This window comes from Phascolarctos cinereus, unplaced genomic scaffold (genome assembly GCF_003287225.1).
Source record: "Phascolarctos cinereus isolate Bilbo 61053 unplaced genomic scaffold, phaCin_HiC Scaffold_5;HRSCAF=322, whole genome shotgun sequence".
Lineage (NCBI taxonomy): Eukaryota > Metazoa > Chordata > Mammalia > Diprotodontia > Phascolarctidae > Phascolarctos > Phascolarctos cinereus.
In genome coordinates, this window is record NW_027555958.1 from 9479892 (window position 1) to 9493797 (window position 13906).

General features: G+C 43.0%; 1 protein-coding gene across 34 annotated transcripts in view; it reads left to right on the top strand.

Annotated features, from left to right (window-relative positions):
- Positions 1 to 13906, top strand: part of LRRFIP1 (LRR binding FLII interacting protein 1) — a 201290-nt gene that overhangs the window by 152245 nt on the left and 35139 nt on the right. For 15 of the 34 annotated variants that reach the window (XM_020972215.2, XM_020972188.2, XM_020972189.2 and 12 more), the window contains 4 exons: positions 577 to 657; positions 2520 to 2564; positions 4197 to 4262; positions 9088 to 9165. The exons of 16 other annotated variants lie outside the window; for them this stretch is intronic. In XM_020972215.2, the coding sequence (XP_020827874.1) occupies positions 577 to 657; positions 2520 to 2564; positions 4197 to 4262; positions 9088 to 9165 (270 nt within the window). The remainder of the gene's footprint in view (positions 1 to 576; positions 658 to 2519; positions 2565 to 4196; positions 4263 to 9087; positions 9166 to 13906) is intronic. 3 more of the 34 variants (XM_020972216.2, XM_020972217.2, XM_020972191.2) reach the window with 1 other exon arrangement.

Consider the following 13906-nt stretch of genomic DNA (forward strand, 5'->3'; position numbering starts at 1 on the left):
TTCCTGTTCTGTATACACGTATACCCACATACACATATACATGTCCCAACCTGGAACAATAAACAAAAGCAACCAGGCATATTTCTATAGCATAAAGTAGAGACTGTATCATATACAATTGAATTCAATTTATGGATTTTTTTTCCTGCAAACTATGGGTTTCAAGCTTTTAGCAAAATTAAAATAATAGGGATAGTGATGGAACATGTGGGATTTCCAGAGTAAATATATCTTTGAGACCAGGGTCACAAATTTCCTTAATGATTCCATGATACACTGTAACCAAAAATTGAAATTGATGATATTTATGTAGGAGCAGTGGATTGGGTTCGTTGGGATTGGCCATAGTGTGATTTTGTCAATTAGCTAACATCTTGATTCATTTCTCGTTAAGTCTTTCTCTGTTTCCTTAAGTTGATTTAGCTATTTAGTCATCCCTTAATATTTTTGCTGTGGAAATGATTTTAACAAAAAGGAATTAAAACATCTGTGTGTTTTCAATAAAATGAAGTTCTAGAGATTTTGGCTTTTTTTTTCTCATTTCCTTCTCATTTCCTCACTTTTCTTTGATTCTAGGGCTCCTACTACTCTGACCTTGGGCTTTCCTGCACCAGCCTTCCCTCCAGACCCCTGTCGGCTTCCCAAAATGGAGCGCGGGTCTGTCATCTTCCTTCTCCAGGCTCCCCCTGTCCCCTCTTCCATTGTTGCTTTCAGTTTGATTATTTGAATGATTAACTCGATTTACTGGACACTTCAACCTCAGTGGTACAGTAATCTATGGAGAACAATGACAGTATCTATGATAACAGCTATTTCTATTACATGTGAAAGTATAGGGAACTAGACCTGGTTCATTGCCAAGATTCCCCCTCCCTCCCTCCCTTTTTTTATTTAAAGAAAATTATTAGTGGTATCAGTATGCCCTCCAAAATAACAATGCTATTTTGTATTCATCTTTTTCCAACCTGGGGTGAATAGAATTCGTTTTTTGGGCTTCCCTTCCCTTTCCGGCAGTTGTCACCCATTTTTGGTCCCATTTGTTTTTTTAACATTTTCCTCTCATAAATGTGTCCAGGAAGAGATCTGGAAAGCCCTTTATGTAATCAGAGTTGTTCATCTCTGAGAAGTGGGGAGAAGGATTTCATTTTTTTGGATCACTCCTCTCAATATGTTTCCTGTTTTCTGAGAGTTGGAATTCTGCTCCAGTCCCCAAGGTGTGATTTTTTTTTTAGCTCTGTTTTGTTTTAGATGTGCTTTCTGCTCTGGAAGGAGGGAATTGAGAATAAAAATTATAACAGGGAAAACAACTTCTTTTGGAGGTTGAAATGTCCATGTACTATGCATGCAGTTTTGGTGTTTGAGTGATTCAAGATGGTGGCAGGGTCCAAACCAGGCCTTCTTGTATCCCAGGTGTTGGGTCTCTTTATTTGCTGCCTATAAAGATATCATAGTCATGGGCCTCCTTTTGAGACAGCAAATTCCATTCTGTGGAATGTGGGATTGTAGGCTGGCTCTTATACAGGCTGTCCCAAAAAGTTTTACCCCCCCCATTCAATAATCGTTTTAAAGGTGTAATGGCATGGAACTGTGCTAAGACTTTGGGACATCCTCTATTTCAAGCATGGAAGATAATCTGTCAGGGACATTTTCAGTACACTCATTTTAATGGGACAGTTCCTGAGAGCTGCTATCTTCTCCCTAACGTTGATCCTGCCATTTCTCTTGGCAAATTGGGCTTGTCAGATTCCTGCTGGGTGCTTTGTGGCTCCTTTTTACTGTTGTACCTTGCCACTCACAACTGAGGATTATCAATGGCCACGATCCTATTTCTGGTTTCCCTGCACTTCTCCCTCCATCTGGAAATGCATCTGGTTACTAACTCATACAACAGCATTTTCTTTGACTGTCACTGGGGGGATTTTAAGCCCAGATAATCGCATGTTCTTAGGATGCTTTTCTTTCTGCCTCATTCTTCCATTATTAGGAAGACATGAAACTTCTGCTGGCTATAGATGCTTTCTTTCCACCAAAGATGTGTGTATGAATCCTATCTGTGTGAATTAAAACATATTTCAAATGGACCACAGAAACTTCCTTCAAGCCATGCTTGATTGGAGAACTCCTTTTTCTGGAGGAGGAAAAACACTCACCTCATTTGTTTTGGGTGAAATCCTGATTATTATTACTAGATTATTAATGAAAGAGGAAGTGTGGTGATATGGAAAGGTCACTGGCAGCCTCTAATGTTTATTAGTACTTGTGCGACCTCGGGCAAATCACTGAATTACCATGTGCCTCAGTTTCCTCATCTGTAAAATGAGGGGCTTGGACTCACTGGATTCAGAGGCCACTTCTAACTCCAGAGCTATGGTCTATGCCTGTTCTCTTTCCTTTTTTCCCAACTGTAATGTCATTTGGATGTCATAACCTCATACCCCACAATTCAACACCTTGGATGAATGTCGATGTTTTGTCGTTGTCCAAACTTTTTAAACCAGAAATGTGCTTCTCTCCTCCAGTCTTCCTTTCTTTACAGGGATGTTAAGGCTGCCTGGCGCTACAGGGTTGGTGTGCTCACTTGCCCTCAGTTTCTTTAACTAACTTCAGCGATGGACGTTTGCACTTTAGTCCTGGGAGCACGGGAGCAATTCTTACTCATCACAGTCTGTTCTGTATTGCACACATGCACCAGAATGTTGCAGTCATTGTTTGATCCACTGAATTGTAATGGATTTTACAACTTCACATGTATATCAGTGCCCCTGAGTCACTGTGGCCATGTCTAGATTTTGTATCTATTGGAGTTTGGCATTGCTGAGTAATGTAGGCTGCTCACTGAATTTTTGAATTTGTCCTGGATTCCGTTCTGAAATATTTCCTAGAAAATTGTTGGACAAGAAAGGGGCAACATTGGCCTTCTGCATGGAGAAAGACTGTTTTATAGTGCCTTGAGATGGCCCTTTGGGACACCTGGGATGTCTAGGTGAATTTGAAAATTGGCCCTTCAGATACTTTCTTTTATTGCTAGACTGAAAGTTCAAGGTCTTGCCAGTCAGGCTTTTGCTATGCTGGTAAAACAAAACTGTCTTAAAGGAACTATGAGATATTTCTGTAGAATTCTCCCAGATATCGTCTGATTCACACTGTGACTTATCCAGGATTATAAATCACTAGCAAAAACAGCCCAGTGTTTCCTGTAAGGGAAATAATCAACATGCGAGTTATTTGAAATATATCGGCAGTTAACAATGTTTACTTCAGAGCCACAGTAAACTCCCACTTATCCAGAACGTTTCATAGAATCACAGAGCTAAAGGAGACCCCTGGCTTTCAATTCATCAAAATGTGTACAGTCAATCAATCATTAGACAATTATTAAGCACATACTACGTACCAGTCCCGTGCAAAGTGCTGGGGATGCAAAAAGAGGCAAAAAAAAAAAATTCCCTGCCCTCAGGAAGCTGATAGTCTAACGGAGGAGCCAACCTGCAAACCAATACAGACAAAGCAAGCTACGTGCGAGATAGATAGGAAGGTGCTGTGATAGCCACAGAAACAAAAGGGTCGTGGTGAGCTCACATTCTCTTAGAAAGAATGGGTTGAGATTTAGTGTGAAGTATTTTAGGGTCATTGAGGAATTAACATACAATAAAAGTCAACATTAAACTTGGCGACATAATTGAATGTTTGAGTCTAAACTCAACATCCTACATGTTCTGCCAGTATGTCATCGTGGTGAATCCCCCGATGTGTGAATACATATTATGCAATATGTATTATTGCCTATTACACTGAAATCAAAATGTGGATTCTCTGTGCTTTCTGACTGCTTGGATTCTAGATAAGTGGGTGTTTCCTGTAGCATGGTTTGGTGGTTGGTTTGTTTTTTAAAGACTTTAATCATCCGAAATGGAGTTGCCAGCGTGTGGTTGGCAAGATCTCCCATTGGACTTCTGCACGGACCTTTATTTGGTTGCACACTTTTTGGAAGTTGGAAATGCAGTTTCCACACTAACCTTGCATGCATTGAGAACAGTCCTTTGAAAGTGACTGTCCATCATGTCTCCATTTTCCTCCCCATCTTCCTCACTTTCCTTTCGGCCTGTGTGATGATTCTGCACCGTGGTGTCTGTATTTCTCTTCAGTTTGGACCCAGAGCATGCTCTTCCTGTTCTGAAGTTCTCTTTTAATTGTAGGCATCCCTGTATGATGAGAGCATATACAGTGGGAGTCGACGATATAGCGCCTCCAATTCACATCCAGTAAGATATTTCTGTGTTCCTCTGCTGGCCCGCATGCTCTTTCTGTTTGTTGTCTATTTCCTGATACCTTGAAACTCCTCGTGAACACCAGCCCTCTCCGGGCTCTTAGATGATTGATGATGCAGTCACTGAATCACTGGCTCGTAGGAGGGACCTTAGAGGCCATCGGTGATCTCCTGTCTGCCGATCACAAAGTTTAGCAACTTGACTGCTGGAATTTTAATGTTATGGAGTCACATGGGTTTTGAGTCTCACCTACTTTCTGAATCTTATGAGAATGGACTTTGGCAGCTGATTGAGGCTGGACTGGAGTGGGAAGAGATAGGGTAAGGACAAGCACTGAATTGGAAGGCTTTTCAGATCTCCCCACCCTCTCGTTGCCTCTGAATCTCACTCTGTTTATACTCCTGTTTACATTTGAAGGATTGATGTCCCAAAGCTCTGGCCCTCTGCATCTGTGGAAGAACATGGCTCGGGGCTTGGTCATTTCTTTCCTGAAATGAATGGCCACAGAAATAGGTTTCTCTTTTCAATATCCTTCTTTTACCATTGACAAAAACAGCACCATCTGACAGGCAGTTTTGATGAGAGGCAGTGTGGTGTAGTGGGGAGGGCACTGGACTGGGAGCCAGGAAGAGTTGGGTTCCCATCCCACCTCAGATACTTAATGGCTATGTGGCCCTGAGCAAATCACTTCTCAAGTCTGTAGGACATGCCTCTGAAGTCAGCCAACAAGCATTTATTAAGCACAGTCTATGTGCCAGGCCATGTGCTAAACACAAAGAAAGGAAAAAAATAAACAGCCCCATCTCCAACTTTCATTCTACTTAGAACTCCAGCTCATTTTCAAATGGTTACCAAGCCCTCCTTCTGCTGGTACTTGCAAAGTTGATTTCTGCACCCGGGCCTGAGATTTTATATTTTGGTTTCTTAAATTTCCTGTTAGTAGATTTAGCCCCAGGGTCCTAAACTGTCCATGTATTTTTGGATCCTGACTGCTGTTTAGTGTTAGCTCTTTAGCTGTGTGACCCTGGGCAAGTCACTTAACCCCATTGCCTAACTAAAAAAAAAAAACCAACAACAAAACCAGAGCGTTAGCTCTCATTCCCAGCTTTGCATCATATGCAGATTTGAGAAGCATTCCTGCTGACAGCTTTCCTCAAGCCATTGATGAAAACATTAAAAATGAAAACAGGGCCAAGCTCAGATCCCTGCAACGCTCCCCTGGAGACCCCTTCATGGGACCAGTGATAACGACTGCTCTTTGGGGTCTGGCTAATCAGCCCGTTCCAAATGTAAATATCTCACCTGATCCGGTATATTTTTCTTTCTCAATTTAAAGAAATGATTGCTAAAGGAGCAGCCTGACATAAGATATAAAACACTGGGACTTGTCATCAAGAAGCCCTGCCTCTAACACTTGCTAGCTGGGTGATCATGAGTAACTCATTTAACTTGTTTCTTCATCTATAAATTGAGAATAATATTTTTATTATCCACCTCAAAAGTTGCTGAAGCTCAATTAAGAAACTGTTGGAAAGCTTTCTGCAGATGCCAGGCTCTTTTTAGTGTTGTTGGAAATCATTTCTTCATATTTATTGCTAGTAAAATGTTTCTAATACACTAGTTCCTTCTAAATAAAATTTTAAATCCTATCTCAGTTGCTTCCTATCTGTGTGACCTTGGGCAAGTAATTTTACTTCATGAACCCTCTGTTTCCTGTATGCAAAGGGAAGGGTTGACCGGATGGTATCTCAGGGCTCTTGGGCACCTCTGTGGTAGTGCCATAGAAAGAACCCTGGGCCAGGAGGCAGGAAGTCCAGAGTTCAGATCTGGCCTCTGACACTTACTAGCTGTATCACCCTGGGAAAGTCACTTCATCTCTTTGCCTCAGTTTCCTCTGGTATAAAATGAGATAATGATAGCATCTACCTCCCAGAGTTGTTGTGAGGACAAAATAAGTTATTTGTAAATAGTGCTTAGCACAGTGCCTGACACACAGTAGGTACTACTTATGAAGTTATTATTATCATTAGAAATTAATTCAGACAACACTTTGTGGGAAGGGCAGCCCTTCCACTGAGGTCCAGAGGCTCTCCCACATTCCAGGCTTCCTCACTTGCTCTAATCCCTGGTGCCGGTTGGCTATGGATGATTTTCTCATTGGTATATCTCTTCCCTGCTGGTGCCCACTGTGCCGTTTTGAAGGCAGTTGGGGTTTATAATGTACTTTGTGGTTTTTGGAGAAAGGAATGATGTGTGTTTAGCATCGCCCCAACCATGACCTGTTAGAGCTGTAAGGACCTTGGAGATCTGACAGAAGAGAAAACTGAGGTCCAGGGAGGAGCCAGTGCTTGGCCAAGGGCACACAGGGATAGAAATGGGACAAGAAGCTAAGTCTCCAGCTTCCCAGAATTTTCCCACAACATGTTAACATAAAGTAACAATATTCAAGCATTTCTACATTGTGGTTCCCTTTTGTTCACAGAGGGCAACATTATTCATATTTCAGGGGGGGTGCAGAAGGAGAGAAAGAGCATTTATTAAACACCAGCTAGGTGCTGGGCACTGTACCAAGAGTTTTACAAATATTATCTCATTCGATCATTACAACAAACCTTTGAAGTAGATGCTATTATCATCCCCATTTTAGTAAACTGAGGCAGACAGGTTAAGTGACCTACCTAGGTCACATATTGAGTGTCTGAGGCTGGATTTGAACTCAGGTCTTACTGAGTCTATGCCCAGGGCTCTATAAACGGAGGCTCTTTCAGAGGGATATTAAGACCAAAGCTTTATTTTACCCTGAGCTCACTAAAGTGATGTTGCCTCTCGGTGGCTATTTAAAATTACTTTAAAGACTTTACAGTCAAGACTTGACCGTCAGAAGGATTTAGAGAAAGCCCTGGATAAGGGATCTGCATGGGATGAAGAGTCCAGGCCTAGGAGGAGTATCTCCAGGGCCAAGGGTAATCACGGCTTAGTGACTTTGGGGACATAGTTCCAAATCCCTGTCCAGAAAAGCAGGACTAGTTCCCAGCTCCTCCAGCAGAGCAGGAATGTACCTGCTTTCCCACAGCCCCACCAGTGATTTCCATTTCTGTCAACTTTGCCGATCTGAAGGTGTGAGGTGGAAGTGAGTCAGGAGTCAGATCCTGACTCTTCTAGACAACCTTGGGCCTCGGTTTCTTCTATAAGATGATGGAGTTGGGCCAGATGATCTCTAAGGTTCCCTTCAGCTCTAAATCCTGTGATCCTTTGAGACTGGGTCGAGATTTGGACCCATTAACAGAGAACCCATTGGTCTGGGAGAATTCATGTCTTGGCAAACAGTCACATCTTGACCCATTGCTTAGAGCCAGCTCTGTGCTAGGCCCAAGCATCAAGAGGCCCTGCCCTCAAGGGTCTTACATTCTAATGGGAAGTCAACCCCTATAAATCAGAATAAACAAGCTAAAGTAGAGAGCAGCTAGAGAGACCTCAGAGGCCATCTTTTCTAACTCTCTGATTTTATAGATGAGGAAACTGAAACCCAGGGAGTTTTTTGACTTGCCCAAGGTCACATGGTACACGACAGATGTAGGATTTGAACTCAGGTCTTTTGGAGCCAGAGCTGGTACTTCTGCTGCAATAGCACAGTCCAAAGAAAGAATATACATCTGCTACTGAAGGAAATTCTACTTAATATCCCTAATGCTTCTTGGAGGTGTCAACTAATGTTTTTATAGACAAGTATCCCAAGTAGCTTTTGAATGGCCAATAATAACAGCCATCATCTATACAATCTCATTGCACCAAGCACTTCACAATTGTTGTCTCTTTTGATCCTCACAACAACCCTGGGAGAGAAGTGCTATTATTATCCCTATTTTATAGATTGGGAAGCTGAGGCAAACAGGTTAAGTGACTTGTCCAGGTTCACACAGCCAGTAAGTGAGGCTGGATTTGAACTCAGGTCTTCCAGATTCCAGGCTGGGTGCTCTATCCACCATCCCACCTGGCTGATCTTTTTCTTTGCCAAGAAAGGGAAATGAGAACTTTTTTCATCAGTGAAAGATATGCGATAACATGCATTTAATGGAATAAAACCCAGAGGCTCTCTTTGTCCAAAGATTCATTCGTTCAGAAAGTCAGCAGACCATCAAGCGCCTACTTCATCTAAAGATCCCAGGCATTCAGGCCAAGTGCCTAATAAATGCTTATTGATTGCCGTCTAGGTGCTAGAGATACAGAAATGAATGAGAGGTCCCTGCCCTCCTGTGACGTGTAATCCATTAGCTTCTTTGATTAAATCCTGTGTTGGGTGAATGAGTCAAGATCTGAAGCCAGATCCTGAGGTTTTTGTAGATTAAACAAGAGAAAAATTGCTGCCTGGGTGCTGGGGTCCATATTAAAATCGAAATTGATTTTGTTCCTATTTGCAGGGACAGTGGAAAGTAATGATGGTAGAGGGAAACTGATGGGGTCATCACTGTCTGCCATTATCTCAATGGAGGCTTTGGTTTAAATGACTGTGGGCGGTTCTCTGATTGTAAAGAAAGGGGCGCGGGGGGGGGGGGGGGGGGGGGGGGGTCCACTTAGGACTGATTGGCTGCCTTTCCTAAGAAATCCACTCTTGCCTTCTTGTTCAGCCTTCTTTTATGCTTGGGACCTTCACTTGACTAACACTGCCCATGCCCGCCCATCTTTGACTGAAAAGTCTAACATTTTCCTCATCCTGTGTGTTCCCGCCCCTGCCTGGAGCTTCAGCTTCTCTTGACTCTGCCCTTCTGCTAACTGCCCTCCTTTATTTCTCTCCCCTGTGTTCTGGGGTGTGTGCGGGTAGCCCTCCGAGTACAGCGGCTACCTGGGCTCCGGATCGCGGGCATCCTCCAGAGCCAGCTCGGCTCGTGCAAGTCCAGTGGTGAGCACGTTTTTATTTCTCTCTCGCTCTGCTTTCTCATCTTTTCTTTCTTCCTTTCCTTTCGTGTGGCGTGTTAGAACTGGGATGAGGGCTCTGGAGACTGTTAGGCTTTCTTTCAGCGTGTTTTTTGATATTAGCAGAAGAGATGGAAGCTCCTTGAGGGCAGGCACTGGGTTTTTGTTAGCGTTGTTTGTGACTCCCAGGATTTATAAAGAGCCGGTGCAGTGTGTGTATCTCCTAAGCGATGATTATGCCGCTGTCTAAGCTGTGTGACCTTGGGTAAGTAAACGAAGCTTTCTGTACTGCGGTTTTCCTCAACAGAGCTGGACTAGTTCACCTGTCAGTTCTGGAAATGTTGTGATTCTGCTGGCTCTCACCAACTCCATCTAGTCTGCCATCAACAAATCTGGTATTGCCAAAAATTATGCGGCTTTTTCAAGAATTCATTTTTGATCGCAGTTCAAAACGTGGACAGTTCTCAAATAGTGATTTCCCTTTTGGCTCCCAGCTCCATTTGCAGGCCAGTGTCATTGCTATTCCAAGCAAGCGGAGCTCCTGAAAAGATTCTGGCTGTTCTGTGATATTTACTGACAATAAGACGTGTCCATTACATGTTCATGGATTTCTATAAAAATGGCTGAATTAAGAAAAAGTGTTGGTGTTTAAAGAGTTGACTTCTAGGTATTCAAAATACTTACCTATTGCTACCTCATTCTTTCTTTCTTTCTTCCTTTCCTTCTTCCTTCCTTCCTTCCTTTCTTTCTTTCTTTCTTTCTTTCTTTCTTTCTTTCTTTCTTTCTTTCTTTCTTTCTTTCTTTCTTTCGAAGCAAACAGGGGTAAGTGGCTTGCCCAGGGTCACACAGCTAGTAAGTGTCTCAGGTCAAATTTGAACTCAGATCCTCCTGACTCCAGGACTGGTACTGTATCCATTGCACTACCTAGCTGCTCCTTGCCTCATTCATTTTTGAACCATTATGAATAATTATCAGATCTTAGGTCTAGAACTGACAGGGCTTCAGAAGCCATCTAGTGAGACCCCCTCATTTTACAGATGAGGAACTGGGGACTTACCCAGGTTAAGTGACTCACCTAGGGCCACACCAACCCTGCCTTTGATTCCAGAGCCAAGGCTCTTTCCACTGTGACACACCTCCTCCCAGCTCAGGTAGAAGCAACTGTCATTTGCAAGAGAAAAGAAGAAAAAAAATCCTTATCTGGAATATTTCAGTAACAGACTATATTCTTTGATAGGCAGCTAAGTAGCACTATGCTGCACAGAGCAGTAGGTCTGGAGTCAAGACCTTAATTCAAATGCAGTCTCAAACACTTACTAGCTATGTGACCCTGGGCAAGTCACTTCAACTCTGTTTGCTTCAGTTTCCCCATCTATGAAATGGTGATTATAGCAGCACCTACTTTCCAAGGTTGTTCTTAAGATCCAATGAGATAATATTGTAATGCCTAGTATGTAGTAGGCACTATATAAATGTTAGTGATTATTATTATTTTACAATGAAGATGAAGGATACTCTAGGTTACCTATTTCTCATTTCCTGAAATGATTCCTAAAATCAAAGGCAGCTTGTCCCGGTTCGTATCTGAATGGCATTGCTCAAAGATCTCTTAGATTAGAGACATTCCTTTGCTACATTCTTCTCATAGACAGTGTTATGCCTTCGGAGTCTTTGGACATTCTGGGCTGTTCCCAAGTGTTTCATGCTATCTTTAGGAAAGGGAGAGAGTCATATTCTGCTATAGGAAGTTAAGTAACGGCAAATCTCTGTTTAAGTGAGGACTCATTTAAAAGACATAAGATGATGGCATTAGTCAATAACAAATGCATCGTATTAAGTATCTGTTTTTAAAGAGCACGTGTATATGACTAATATGGACAGAGGCTTTGCATGACTGTACATGTGTAATCCATATCAAACTGCTCGCCTTCTCAAGGAAGGGAGGGGGCAGGAGAGAATTTGGAACTCAACATTTTAAAAAATGAATGTTGAAGAATTTTATGTGTGATTGCAAAAAAAAATAAAGTATTTTTTAAAAGAGCATGTGTTTAGTTTACAATGGGATGTCATTGTAAACTAAATTTCCATGCAAAGTATTTTTGAGGAGATGCTATTTGCCATAATTCTTTATAGATTCTTTTAAACAATAATGAGATGGTGGCTTTTTTTTTAACTGGGCCAGGCACATCAATTGATGCAAACATTTTTACTTTGAAATAAACATTTTCATCCTACAATCAGTCTCTTTTCTTCTGCTCTCGGATTTGTTTAGAGCCATTTTTTATAGGTATTTGGAGGGGTTTGAGGGAGAGTTTGAGCAAATCACTGCTTTTACTCCGCCATCCTGGCTCCCCCTTCAACCTCTTTTCTTTAGAGATGAAAACAATGTGCTGTCAGTAGATACAGCCTGGTCCTTCAAAGTATTTTAAAATTCTGATCCTTCTAGTGTTAAACTTTTAATATAGCAAATATTTTCTAAATTTGTCAACCTAGAAATCCTCTTTTACTTAAACTTGTTAAATGTGTGAGTCTTTCCTGTTGTTTTGAAACCTGCCTTAGAAAGTAGGCAGAGCAAAGCCAGAATGCCAGTATGTATGATAGCTATCCTGATTAGACAAATTGTCAGTAGAAATAATATCAGAGGGGGTAGCTGGATGGTGGAGTGGATAGAGCACCAGCCCTGGATTCAGGAAGACCTGAGTTCAAATGTTATCTCAGATACTTGACACTTACTAGCCGCATGACCCTGGGCAACTCACTTCACCCCATTGTCTTGTAAAAGAAAAAGAAATAGTATCACCTAATTTTTATATGGTTATACTCTCATTTGATCCTCACAACAACCATGGGATGTAGGTGCTATCGTTATCTCAATTTTCCATATGAAGAAACTGAGGCTGAGAGGAACTTAATTATTTACCTAGGGTCACATAGAATGTCTGAGGCAGGACCGAGCTGGAGGGGAGGGGCCTCAGTCCGATCCATAACTGAAAGAGTCTGTGGCATACCTGATAACTGTGTTCACTCAGTGTTTGCTTGAAGACTTCCATTGAGGGGAAACTCACTACCTCCCAAACAGCCATCATTGTTAGCAAGGATTCTGCAGCCTCTGTAACTTCCGCCCCATTCGCTGTTCCTAGTTTTACCCTTCTGGGCCACACAGAACAAACCAGACCGTCTTTGCGGTCCGTAGCCCTTGAAATGCTTGGCCGCACCACGCCTGTCTTCTTCCCAGGTTAAGCACCCCAAGTAACACGCTCTGTAATCTCAGCCCCCTGCTCCCTGTGGCCTCCAGGAGCAAACACAAAATGCTCTGTTTGGCATTCAAAGCCCTGAATGGGTAGATTGGCCCCCTCCAGCAATCACTCCTATGACCTAATTTACTTTTTTCCCCCTTGTCCTAAAAGCTAACTTTGGTCCAACACAAGCCTGCCACCTAGTGTTTGAATTCGGAACACCCAGATCAAGCGGCTGCCTGGTGTGTCTATGTTGGGCTCTTGTTTGAGGTGACCGGACTTATGAAATCATAGGGGTTCGTAGATTTGGTTTGGACTTTGCTCCATCCGACGTAGCAGTACAACGTCATTTTCAGGAATATGCCTTAGAGAGAGCCAAGTGACCTTTGGGCGTATGTCCCAACTGCTCACAGCACCGTTGAGTATTTTGAAACCCTGAGGCTGAGTGTCCCCTGGGAGCTCCCACTCTAATAAGGTGACTCACATTTACTGAGCACTTTATACCTAATTGATAGGCTGGACGTTCCTGTACAGTGGAGTGTGGTTAGGGAGCGCTAAGAGATTATGGAGCACAGATTCTGGGCCCTTTGGGAGGACTGGGGGGATGCCCTCATCACCAGGTCTGGGGATGTTAGATGTTAGATGCTCATGTGGGAGAAACTCTTTTCTTACTCCTAAAGGAAAAAGAAGAACTCTTTCTGTGTTTGAATATTAAAATGGAGAGAAATCATCATCCTTGTGATTCAGATTATGAGAATCAGGACATTTGTCACATACTATACACATGTTGGTGTGTGTCCAGCCCCACTCTATGAGATAAGACCCAACCTTTCCCGAGGAGTTTATTAGACAGACTTGGGATATGACTCTCAAAATGTAGCTGTCCTTACCGGGAGGAGCGTACATTCTTTTGGAAGAAACAGCATGTGGAAATATACAGAAAGTGAATGCGAGGTCATTTGGAGAAAGAGGCTCTGGTAACTGGGGGCTGGAGTGGGGTGGGAGCTGGCCTGGGAGAAGCTGGAAATGTGGCTGTTGACATATATGAGGAGAGGGTCCTAATGGGCCAGGTGCCCTTTTCCTCTGGAGGGACTGTCTGGGACCTAGAGCCTGCCAGGAGTAGGGACGACTTTCCCAGTCTCTGGGGACGCCTGGTGTCTGCAGCCATCACCCCCATTACTCTGTCTTCCTTCTGCAGCTCCCGTGAACCGTGGTCCAGCGGCTTGATCACCCCCACATCCCTTCTCTCTTTCCAGATCTGTCTGTGCCACTGCCCTGGCTCAGCTCCTTGTGGGGTGGGGATGGTAATGCCTGCCAAGGCCAGCCCACCTTCTCTTTAGCCTCCCCCTTCCTACCCAGGAATGCCAGTCATTCCTTTGGACACTGTTTTCTCTGGCTTGGCCAGTATGTGACCCCAAGGCTCAGGTTGGCACAAGCAAGGATGGCCAAAGTTAAAATTCTATCATTTAAAAGGCTCCACCTCTGGTCCCC